The sequence below is a fragment of the Alosa sapidissima genome, chromosome 4 (genome assembly GCF_018492685.1).
Source record: "Alosa sapidissima isolate fAloSap1 chromosome 4, fAloSap1.pri, whole genome shotgun sequence".
Taxonomy (NCBI): domain Eukaryota; kingdom Metazoa; phylum Chordata; class Actinopteri; order Clupeiformes; family Clupeidae; genus Alosa; species Alosa sapidissima.
The window spans coordinates 9,766,766-9,779,369 of NC_055960.1; the positions used below are offsets into that span (position 1 = coordinate 9,766,766).

At 41.8% G+C, this 12,604-nt stretch overlaps 1 protein-coding gene across 1 annotated transcript; it reads left to right on the top strand.

The window, feature by feature from the left end:
- Window positions 1-6,592: 6,592 nt before the first annotated feature.
- On the top strand, window positions 6,593-12,271 carry mdfic2 (MyoD family inhibitor domain containing 2). The gene is made up of 5 exons (XM_042089112.1): window positions 6,593-6,673; window positions 6,940-7,030; window positions 8,546-8,689; window positions 8,732-8,857; window positions 11,641-12,271. The coding sequence occupies exons 1-5, from the start codon at window positions 6,593-6,595 to the stop codon at window positions 11,904-11,906; spliced, it is 708 nt and encodes a 235-aa protein (XP_041945046.1). The 3' UTR covers window positions 11,907-12,271.
- Window positions 12,272-12,604: the final 333 nt, after the last annotated feature.

Genomic DNA, 12,604 nt, shown 5'->3' on the forward strand with positions numbered 1-12,604 from the left:
GCCGTCAGGCTGCTGTGTGATATATAACTTCGGCTACTGAGCTACGGCGATGTCAGCTCTGAAAAGGCCACAGCCAAAACAAATAAATACATATCATACATATTCAGTGCGCAGACCCGATCGGTGCTTTTAGAGCCACTTTTTATCCACTTCACGAGGACGACATGCGGTGTTATGATTGGCCCGCTTCCTAAACCAGCTGCAGTTGTTGTGGGAAGAGTGTCATTTATCCCAATGGGTTTCTACACACTTGGGCTCAAGTATGTTAAACAACCACCAATAGCATCAGTCTTTGCAGCTGATGATAGTCAATGTTTTTTTGGAAGGACCGACAAACATCACTTACAGCTGAGAGGAAGGAGCCTAATGTGGCTGAAAGTAGGGGAAGATGCAAGGAATCTGTCAGTGACTTTGAAATATCCAGACACACGTACATGTATAAACACTTGTATGTCTGGTCTGAGTGGAAAAGTAGGGAAAAGTCTCATTTAAAAGCAGATATTTCAGTCTAGGCCCTTACACACTGTATGGTTTGAATTGCTGAAACTCTGGCCACTGTGTTGATAATAGCTTTCAACCCTTCAAGCAAGCCAGCCTGCACTGTTAACACATATTTTCTGACATAGATCAGTTCGTTAGAGTTGGTTTTATCGTTATTCTTCGCCTCGAGAATAAACTGAAAATATCAAATAATTGAAATGAACAGACAACATTTTTTAGCCGACAGCAGCTGTCCTCGATTTAGAAGACTTGAGAACAGAGGAAATACTGGAAGAAAATTCCAGTCTTTTGCACATTCTCTGACCTTATCTTGGTGTAGGTAAGGTAACATGTGAGTTATCAAGGCGAGTCTTATTCCATTGACGCTACTAAAAAATCCAACGAGAGTCTCACTGGAAGTAGTGAACCAATGTTAATAACCCTCTCTACAAAATTCACACCTCCAGCTAATGCTATTATCATAATTGTTACCAAATATCCTAGTTTTAATTGCCATACGATTAATTTGCTCCAATGAAGGAGTCCCTGGCAGGGGAAAATATCATTTGAAAATGAACAGCTTCCTCTCAAATCATCTCATATAAACACTGATAAATATACTAATATTTTCAGGGGAAGTAATGAAGCATGAAAATGGTTTTAATGTGGTTTGGAGGCAAGAGAAATTATGTACCGCAAGAATTACTACAGTCTCTGTTCCCTTTAACACTTGAGACCCAGAAGTGGATAACAAGCAGGTGGCCTGTGTTCTTTGCTGTGCTTTACTGTGTATACATACAGATGTACAAATGAGCACCTGGCATAATACAGAGGATCACCTTGGATCTCGTATCCTTTCCCAATAATTGCAGCGTGGTGGTTTTAGCATAAAGCATTTTAATACAGTACTACACGGCTTAATCCCTCAGAAAGACAAAGGACCAACAGACTAAATAATCGCTGGCATTACCGCCTGAGCCAGCAAGATGAAATAATAAACCTATTTAATTAAATCCAGAGACGCTACGGATCTTTTTTCAAATAAAAGATTTTTTAAAAGTCTCATTTATTTGCCGACGTTAATGCCCACTTGAGACTTATCGATTTGAGTGTTGCAATATGTTAAAATAATGTATCCTGCAACAGTCATCATCCCTGTCTCACCGGCCTCCCTCACACCACCCTGCAATCAACAGATTGTTAGACATGCATTTTCTGGGGCCGTGACAAAGCCTGATATATGGGGTCGAACCGAGCGTTCCTAATCCATCCATTGGTACAATTTATTATCTTATTATAATTGTATACACAAACATTGTGGTGATTTAGGTGACACAGTGGAAAGATGAAATCCGTTTATATTAAAAGGGTTGTTCACCTCTGAAACACACTGCCGGCAACACCTCTCAATGACTGCTTTTAACAACATGGTTATTGTTTTATTGATCAAGGTTTTATTACGGATCTGACACCCATGTTATGTGTTAATCGAACCGCATATAATTTTTTGACACATATTTTACGAGATTATGACTGCAATTAATTTAATAACTATTATTTTTCCAGTGATTTCAGTCTTCACAAGGTTTGTATGTGTGTGTGTGTGTGTGTGTATGTGTGTGTGTGTTGGAGGGGACAGTGGCCCATTCATCTTGGCTGTGTTGTCAGTCAAGGATGTTCTTGCTTGGTGCGGTCGGGCCATGACCTGTATGGGGTGGGGAGGGGGCCGTGTGGAGGGGGGGTGGGTAAGGTGAAGTTCAGGGGGGGTTAGGGTGGGGTGGGGTTGTACAAGTGGCCAATGGAACCAAAGTGGTACTGCGAGCTCCATCGTCTTGCTGCACTCTTTTGTTCGTAGAGGTGATGCCACTATTAGGAGGACCATTCATTGACGTGCGAGGCCTGCTTTCCACTCTTAAATGTCCCCATTTTATGGGAAAATTATACAATTGCAGGCTCTGCTCCAAAAGTACTTTGTTAATGCGTAATTTTTCATAGAATGAACATTTAACCTACCTACCAAAGAAAAAAAAGTGCAAAAGAAATCCATTAAATTCTCCATGTTCACATTTTCCTCTTAACACTAGGTTTACACACACTAAATCAGAGAGAACCGTGAAGCCCAGGCAGTTAAAAGACTCCATGCCACAGCTATGGCCTGTCCTGTGCAAAGCCTCGATATCCGTCTCTCTCTCTCTCTGTTTTAGTCAATATCTGCATGTCTTTTCATTCATTTCCTCAAACACGCGGCACACACATTTGCTGAATGTGGCAGAATTTACCTATCACACAAATTATTAATTAATCATTCATCCCATCCCTCATAATTGAACAAAGATCTGGAATGCTATTAGCTCAGATAATAAAGGGGAAGACTACCTCCCGCCCACCTGCGCACATAGGAAGTGTCTCCTAGCTCTCTGGATCTTTGTGGCCTAGTCAGCAAATGTATTCTTTAGCATTGAGGAGTAGTTAAGAACTTATAGGTTTGTCAAACCAATTTAATTCTTTTTTAAATCTTCATAGCAATTATCTCTTTGCATAATCAGTTTCAAGACCTTGGGGGTCTTCTGGGTCTTATAACGTCCCTAAAATAATTGTTCAGCGGCTAATTTGAAGTTGGGAGGAAATTGCTTAATAATCAGATCCCAAAGTCACTATTTTGGAAGAGACTTTCGCGTAAGTTGCGGGTGGAGAAGGTGCTTAATGCTATCACACGAATAATAATACAGATAAAATAAAATAAAATACAATAAAATGTGGATTAAACACGGTATTAGTAATTATTGATAAGATAAATATATGTAAAAAGATGCTATGTGAATATATGTAAAAAGATGCTATGCGTAATTCTGTGGATGGCTAATCCAGTGTAAACACAATTGGATGGGTCTCCCTTTGCACCTAAATGCTGCATGATACCAACACCGTACTGAACCCATACAGTGGTTCTGTAATAGCAGGTTAATAAAAGAGGCCATTGGTACAACATTAATGACAGCGCTTAATCCTTTACAATTCATCTAAAGAATCTCATACTCTCATCATCACTACATGCAATCTGCTGAAGATGAAATTGCTGCTTAAGAGGTATCATTTCAAGTCGGGAGAGAGGTTCAGAATTTGTCCCAATTAACCTTGTAATGAGATGTATCAAAGTCTTTATTAATGAAAGCAATGAGAGAGATAAATTGACAATGTGTAGAAACAGTTAAAGCATTTTAATGAGATGGCATGCATCAGACTGAACGTCCTAAAATGGTGCAAAAGACCCAACTCCTGGACTGTTAATAGCAGTAGGCCACACACAACAAAATGGCATTGTGTTACCTTTGACTCCAAGAGTATGTATGAATCATATACTTATACTTCTCTGCTTGACATGGACAGGGACATTTTCTTCATGAACGCTACTTAAGGAGTGCTAGACAATGTCCACCGCCTTAAACCCAATCATAATCTGTCTTGTGCAATAACAACAAGACAATACTTTACTGAAAATGCCTGATGTCATTTCATAATTGCACTAATGGTAAAAGCCTCGGCTATTTCCAGCACGTTCCAATTAGTCATTTTAAACTGCTTCTGAGTGTGTAAAGATCCATTTCAACATATAAGTCACATGATTGCACAGTGCAATCACAGCCACTGATGCTCTCACACCATCACCCCCCCCACACACACACACACACACCACCACCCCACCCCCCTCTCTACCCTTTCCCCGAACCCACTACCATCTCTTTCAAAGCCAAATAAATAATCCTAACAGAAACTCATCTTATGACAATTGTATATTTTTTCAAGAAAATCCTAACATGATGAGAAATGCTCCTCTAATGAGAGCGAAGACTGCCTGTATACCTGAGGTGTAAATGTTAGGGAATATGAGCACTTGACCACACACCTTTAGTAAAGCACTGCTAAACACAGGCTCATCAATATAGGACAATGACGATCCTTCTTAGAATTCAGCCGGCATTCATTAAAGATAGCCATTTTTTCTCTCTCTGATGGCTAATTAAATAAAGAACATACAATAATACAGAACCCCAAAGTGGATGGAAAAGAACAATAGAAATCACTGAGTTAATAGAAAAAAAAATCTATTTAGCCATTTACTGAGTTGAATAACTTCAAGCGGTTTTCAGGTCCCCTGCGGATCATCCTGGCAAGTCCCAGGTGGGACTGTTGCCTAAGGAAAGCCCTGCTTCCTAGGCTATTTAAAGAATTCCCAGGTGACGGAAGTCATATAGCGCCAGGCTCCGCCAAAACCAATTTCCCCCCTCTCTCATATATTCTTTGATATATTTTATATGGTGAGGTCATTTATCCACAGTCTTAATTTGGTCTTATGGACATCTATTTCCATTGTCAATCTGCAATATTTTTTTCTCCCCTCACTGTCATTTGCTGTGCATATTAGATTGGCAGGCAGGTGAAGAAGGGTAGCCAGGCAGGTGTCCTCAAACATGTTGAAGCTGCCGAAAGAAATTGAATTGCACAGAAGTGCGCAATTAGAATGAAATGGCATTATTGAGCACTTAATGAGTTGAGCTCAAAGACTCCCTGAAGCCCATACTGAGACATACTGAGAGAGAGAGAGAGAGAGAGAGAGAGAGAGAGAGAGACTATTAAGAGCGAGAGACACAGAATGAGTGAAGCCAAAGTGGAACAGCAGAACGGCTTAGGAAGAGCAAGATGAAGTAAGGTGAAACGTGAACAAGTAAAGGACTGTTAATAGATACAGTAATTTCAAACTTTTACTCACCAAAAGTAACTCAAGCACAGATGTTGTCAGACAATGATCACTTTTCAGTATTAGTTTTCCATTTGAATAAAATCAGTACAGATAAAATATAACCAGCAAAAATACAATGCAATAATGCCCGGGGGGCTGGGTAGATGATGCCAAAACAATGTTCAGGAATATTGAGAATCTGTCAAAATAAATCATTAAATAAGTGTAGATGCACTACTTTTAATGACTAAAAACTGCACACTGAATCTTAAAAGATGGCTCTATATTTGCTTCCAAAAACTTGAGTCAACATAAACATAAATGAACAGATATTATGCAGACAAGTTAGTTTGCTCCATGTATGATGACGATTTGGTCCGAACTACATTTTTATAGCCAAAGGCTAAATAATAAGAGAATGTTTTCTCTCTCTCTCTCTCTCTCTCTGTCTCTTACACACACACACACACACACATGCACAGAGGATAACGAATGCATTAGTTGCAGTAGTTAAGGCCATTTTGTATCTACTGTACTACATTGTAATTGCATCTCATGTGGCTTGTCAATCATTTCAGAGTGTACTAAATGGAAGGGGTGTCAGTCATCACAGAGAATGAGAAGCCTAGATCAGAGCTTTCAGGTACGGCTCAAAACAGTCACCTTTAAAACAGTCACTCATCTCATCCACCACTGCTGCGCTGTTCTGACAGATCACAGGAAAACAAATCCAGCTGTCATTTCATGATGAGGGTAATATGCGGCTTCCTTTCAGAGGCCCTGTAGATGAATGTGTGTGTGTGTGTGTGTGTGTGTGTGTGTGTGTGTGTGTGTGTGTGTGTGTGTGTGTTTGTGTGTGTGTGTGAGATTTGGTTTACAGGTTGCATCTTTTGAAAGAGGCATATGTTATGGTCCACAAAGACAAACATTCTCTGATCTTAATTTTTCAATTACCAAGCCTCTTGTTCTCCAAACATATGCAAGCACAGCAGGCCTTCTTTTAAAATGGAGCACTGATGTGAGGTCTAATTAGGCGAAACTGGCAGGCTTGTAAACTGGGAAAAGTGAACACTGCTTCACATCAATCTATCTGAGCCCAAACCTTAAAAATGCTCCTAGATCATGGAAATATGTTAATGCTCTTCAAGATTCCCCATTAAATATTTAACTCAGTTTAAAATGCCATGCATAGGCTAATATCTGAAGCTCCCTGCATGAAAAACATTTATGTAACTTAGGTTAATCAATAAAGTACAAGTTTCCGATACATAAGGAAACAACCCAAACAGGCCAAACATTTTACAGCCATAAACCGGGGATCAGACTCCATGGACAGACGTCATCGGAACGGGTGGGTCGTCCGGAATCGGATCAATGGGGATGCAGCGATGGGGTGCTGATGGACCTCACATACGGAAGAAAAGACTGCCCGTGTATTTGGTGAAGTTTCGACAGGTACTGTACATTGTCTTTCAATCTGTTGACAATCTGGCAACCGATGAAATGTCCTTTCGTGGTTACAAACATTCGCGTTTACGGATGATCACTGCCATACAACTAATCGTATTAACTGTAGACTATTTATTTAGGGTAAAGTTTTGAATGACAATGTTGCGTTCATCAGTAGCATGATCAATGAAACTTCCCCTTAGATGGCTAACATCTAATCAATATAATTTAATTTACTTTCTTATCATTTATTTATGATGCGATTTTAACAGATGGCAGGGCAAAAACCAAGACCATTCGAGGAAACGGAACTTGACGTTATAAGTATAGCGCAAGCGGTTACATGTGCGGATGAGGATGACGGTGAGTTGCATGGTGATAAGAGCGGCCAGACCGCAGTTACAGGTAACTGAAATGTTACACGTTTTCTGCATAGAGTTAAACCATTATGTTTTCGTTATGAAACACTGCTGGTATCCAATGTCGTGGAAAACTCTATTGAAATGCTTTTAGTACCTGATAAATTCAATATGATAAGCGGCATCTAGAACAAAGTTTTCCATTGAGAGGTAGGCTATCCCAGTAGGCTAATGTTTTCACAGAACTGTACTAAACTTTAGATAACGAGGCCAGCACATCTTAGATGTAGTGTAGTAGTGGATGCCCGTTTGTGTAGAAAACCCCACTAAAACTAACTATGCAACTATGCTGCAACATGATCACAGACACCAGTTCTTCATTGAAACTGATGATATATAGTTTCGAGTTTATGTTAATGTTTTAAATCAAAATAGTTCCCTGCACATCCTTTCAGCCAGGAAACTGTGCACCATATGGTGGGTTGTATTTATTTAAACTGTGTTGCACTGCAAGAGCTTCACAATCTTAGATGTCTACATTAAGTGTAATTAATGACTTGAAACCTTGTTGCCAGGAAGTCAACAATGTGCTTTGCTCTTATGTAAGCAAGGCATTGCTCTCTGTCAGTTTAATTCTATCATTACAAACAGTGCTCCTATACTTTGAAGAAGGAGAAGAAAAAAACACTCTCACTTTTTGCCCTCTTTTCCTAATTATTCAATTGGAAAATGAGCCAATACAGCCTAAAGCCATTTTCATTTTCTCTCTGTGTGTCTCCTTTTGTGTGTGGACTAACAATGCTTATTTCTGCTCAGATATGTCCCATGAGTTAATTAATCATAAGACATTAAATGTTAAATATAAGGGAAAGAAAGGCATCAGTGAATTATTCATTTGGGATAGGTGGTAGAAAAATAAACAGGATTGCTGTGCCAAAGCAATAATTCATTAATAGTTAGCATTGAAATCTTTCCATGAAAACCAGATATATTATTAAACTCGGTTGGAGTGCTGTGATTAACGGAGCAGATCGCAGCATGTTGTGCGGTGCTGCGCAGAGAAAACTCCACCTGAGGGTGGAGGCTTGGGCAATGGAAGATTATGAGAAAGTGCCTCCTAGTTGGGGGATGCTTCTGCACCGTTTCATTATTGCCTTTGTCATCAGTCGAGAGTGCTTTACGATAAATGGTTACATGGGTCGCCTAAGTTAGCTGTGTCAGTCTTTCGTCTATTCGATGTGTGTGTACTGTATGTGTGTGCATGTGTGTGTGTATACGTGTGTGTGTGTGTGTGTGTAACACTGACTGTTTTTATTTGTGCATGCATGCATATGCACACGTGTGCGTGTGTGTTTGTGTGTGTATGTGTGTGCATGCGTGTGTATGAGTGTGTGTGTGTGTGTGTAACACTGACTGTTTTTATTCGTGCATGCATGCATATGCGTGTGTAACTGACTCAAGTGCATGTCAGACAGATGCTGACCGATTGTCCCTCTGTGTTGGCCCCTGCCCATGGCAGCAGTGACCAGTAAAACCCCAGGCCGGCTGCTGCAGCTGAAGCTCAGCCCCATAGCTGAGCACGAGCATGAGCCGAGCCAGGCCTGGCACCACACCACTACCACTGCCACCACCGTCACCAACACTGCCACCAACACCACCACTGGCACCACCACCACCACTGCCACCTCCACCACCACTGGCACCACCACCACCACTGCCACCAGACAACCCACCGACTCTTCGTACTCCCTCTGCTCTGTGGACAAGTACAGCAGCAGCCGCCTCTCCTCCACTGCAGAGTCCTACACCACCCTACCACCTGACACCGGAGGTTAGTGCCTGAGTTATACCCCTCTCTCTCTCTCTCTCTCTCTCTCTGGGCCAAGCGATCCCTGTCTGATACCCTCGTAATGGGGATGGCTTGAAGAGGCTGAACGCATCTGCAATGAAGCAGGCCCACTGAGCTGTGCACGTAGCCACGAAGCCATTTTTTTCCCCCCACCAAGCAGGGGTCGACAGGTCTTTAGTGAAGCCGGGCAGAAAATGGCCTCATCGTCTGCAGACTGCTCGTGCTTGTGAAAGCCCTGTCATCTCTGCTGTGTGTACATGTGTGTGGTCCCCATTTTGCCGTCTAATTAACAGAGTATACAACCTAACAATCAAATAAACGCCTCTGTGACTATGTAGCGCGGAGCTCAGGCTATCATTTTGTGGTTTTCTGAAGCTTCTGGAATGTGAGGAATTTACAGGCTGACACATGATATATTTTATGTCCATGAGAATGCATTTATGCAGTTTTATCACATGAATAATTGAAACTTGTACATTATTTAGAATCAGAAACCAGAATAAAAGTCATATTTAAAAGCTGGACACCATACTGGAAATACTTTTAAGTAAATTAAGCAGCCCATCCGATTAAACTTAAATTCTGAGGATCATGAATTATTAAGGACAAAAAGCACTGAGCTTTGCTGTACATTGTATAATGGCAAACCAGGCTCTCAAAAGAGGAATAGTATTCCTCCACTGAGCAGAAGATGTTTGAAATCATGCATGTAATTGCGAATGTCCAGTCTTATTTGTGGCATAGGAAGTATTCGTTATGGACCTCCTGGAAGTCCCCCCGTTGCTGTTGCCTTTTGCTGTCATTGTTTCAGGCTTATGATCTCACACTGTATTGCACCCCTGAGGCCCAGGGGTTTGCAGAAGCAGCCAATGGTGAGAGCATTGGTCCCATGCCTGCGCAGAATGGCAACGCATCCATTTGAAATGCATGTTTTGAAAAAACTTTTAAGGCTGATGGTAATTGATTATGTCTCCGAACAGCTTCCTCACTTGTCTTTCAGTGAGTGAGCGAGAGGGTGATTTCGTAAATTATGCATGTGTAAAGAAATGCCAGGGGAGAGGAGAGGAGAGGAGGAGGAAGAGGAGAGGGAGGAGGAGGAAGAGGAGAGGGAGGAGGAGGAGTAGGAGGAGGAGGCTTTTAAAATGTTATAAACAATAAGTGAGGAGAGACCGTGGGCTGTTACAAGGCACAGACGATCCGCCCCTGTGAAGTCCAAAAGTGCCACAGTGAGTGTTGATTTAGGTGTAGGTGTGCTTCTCACACAGGTCCAACTCACTAAGACACCTGTGCCTGCTCTGAGGAGATGTACTAACTTCAGGTGCTTGATGTTCATGATGCAACCAAACCTCTTCTCACACAACATAAAGATTTTCATCAGAACTCAGTAAACCAGAATGAGACATAGTACAATGTATGATACTATGGTCAATAAGCAAAGATGTGTATGTCATGTTGGACAAAAAACACATTTTTAGTGAGTGCTGGAATATAAAATAAACAGTTAGAGTTGTCTAGAGGTTTGCTGATACAATATCTCTTGTGCCCTTTCTATCTTTGCTGATACAGTACCTCCGTTTTTTTTTTATTTGTTTCCCCTGAAAATGTACGTTAGTCTGCATGCAAAGGCCCAAATGTCTAAAGGTTGTCATCTCTCTGTCTCTGATGGTTGACCATTGAGTGGATGCTCTTCACATGATCTGAATGACAGGAATACAATGAAGTAACCTATTGAATGGAATTAGAGAAAAGGTTTTAGGGGCTACACAAAGTACATTCACAATGATTGGTATGACATCTCTAAGCATCCAACAACTGTATCGCAGGAGGTTGACCAGAGATGGCTATATGTTTTTTTATTTGATGAAAGAGCCCCAAGAGGGCCATATCCCCCCCCTTTTTCATAATGCATACATTACTGATTAGCTGGGGCTTTAACTGAAATTGCCAAACATATATTTTCTTTACCTAAATCTAAACAATTTGGACTTCTAGATCATGATTGCATGAATGAATGTACATTTATGGCCCTAAAACCACTCTTACAGAGATACAGCACAGGAAGTCTGTTTCTCCTCAGGAGTGTGAAGTCAGTAAAGAATGCAAAGACAATAAATATTTAGCCATCTAATGGGCACTGGGACCTCTGGCTGTTCGGCCGTTGCTCATCCGCCCCGTTGAAGGCTGACTTTGCTTTGGTACGGCCAAGCGCTGGGCTCTGCTCTGAGAGGAGCCGTTTTGACCATAACTCCCCTCGTTTTTTATTGGGGCATTAGTGGCATTTAAATGGCCCAGTAAAGGATGGGAAGCATCATGCAGCTCCAATCATTTTCCATCCACAGCAGTTCTGCTCAAGCACCCCCTCATGGGAACAGCTGGGTCTTTACATCTGCGCGCTGACAAATTCACACAACACATCATAATCTTAATAAAAAATACACATAACACTTTATTTGTCATTTCAAATGAGCCCATTCAGTTTCATAGTCTATGTAATTTACATCTGTGCTGATAATGCAGTGAGAGGGAGAGCAATCTGTGTTGTTGTTTTTTACTTGCCAAAAACCCACAGAGAACTGTAACTATTCAGCATTGCATCATAGTGGGACATTTTTCCCCAAGTGCACGTCAGTATGTTTTGAGGTGGATAGCTGTGGTGATTAACGGTAAGTGGATCTGTTCACCTTCATATTTGAAGAGCTCTCGAGCTTCTCCATGTCACACTTCCATTCTCCGTGTCCCTGACTGTCTCCTGATCCTCTTGACAGACGACTGTGCTGGGGTCGTGTTGGCCTGCCTCTTCTGTCGCTTCTATGACCTCTGCCTTATGCTGCCCAACTCCTGCGACTGGGCAGCCCAGCGCCTGTGCCCGTCCTACCAGCACTTCGCCAAGACCCGCGAGGCCGGCCACAGCGGCGGCAACGGCGACTGCAACTGCAAATGCGACTTCGACTGTGGCCTGTTCGACGCCTGCCACGAGAGTGGGGAATGCCTGGAATTGGCTATGGAGATCTCCGAGGTGTGCTACCACTGAAGTGGACAGACATGGCAGTCCTCCAACAGAGAGCACATACAGACAGCAGCACAGCACAGCAGCAGGGGAAAGCATGATGTATTATACCAAAACTGCATATGACGCTATTATGCACTGATGCAATTACACTGGCTATAAACGAGGGTATCAAGCTAACCTGCTTACTGCTATAATGGGGGAAAGAGCAACTTGAACATGCTTGTTCCAAGCACAATGAAACTTCAAATGGCTGTGTGTGAATGATGTCATCCCAATATATTTCAGTGTTACTGCACTGGAAATAACCTGTAACTGAAATAGTCTGAAACTTGGCTAGAGGATAATTATTTGTTTCGTTGCTCGCACAAAAAAAAGGTACTTCAGGCTACCTGATCGATTTTTTTTTCTTTCAGAAAAAAGAGTGAAACTTACACCTCTATCTGCACAGCTTGCCTATTTGAGTTCAAGTGTGATTGTTAACATGGGAGCATTCAGAGGTGGCATCTGTAGGACACTTCAGAGATTGCATCTGTAGGACACTTGTCCTTGTAGAACCCTTCAACCTTTGCTCTCTGTTTCACGAGAAAGTGTTCTTCCTCTCAAGTGTACAGCCCATCAACATTGTGGATCATCCTTCCCATGTGAGATTGGGCCCTTGATGTGTAATGACACCAGTAACATCCCCAAGTCGCGTGCATGTGTCGCCCGAGTAAATAAAA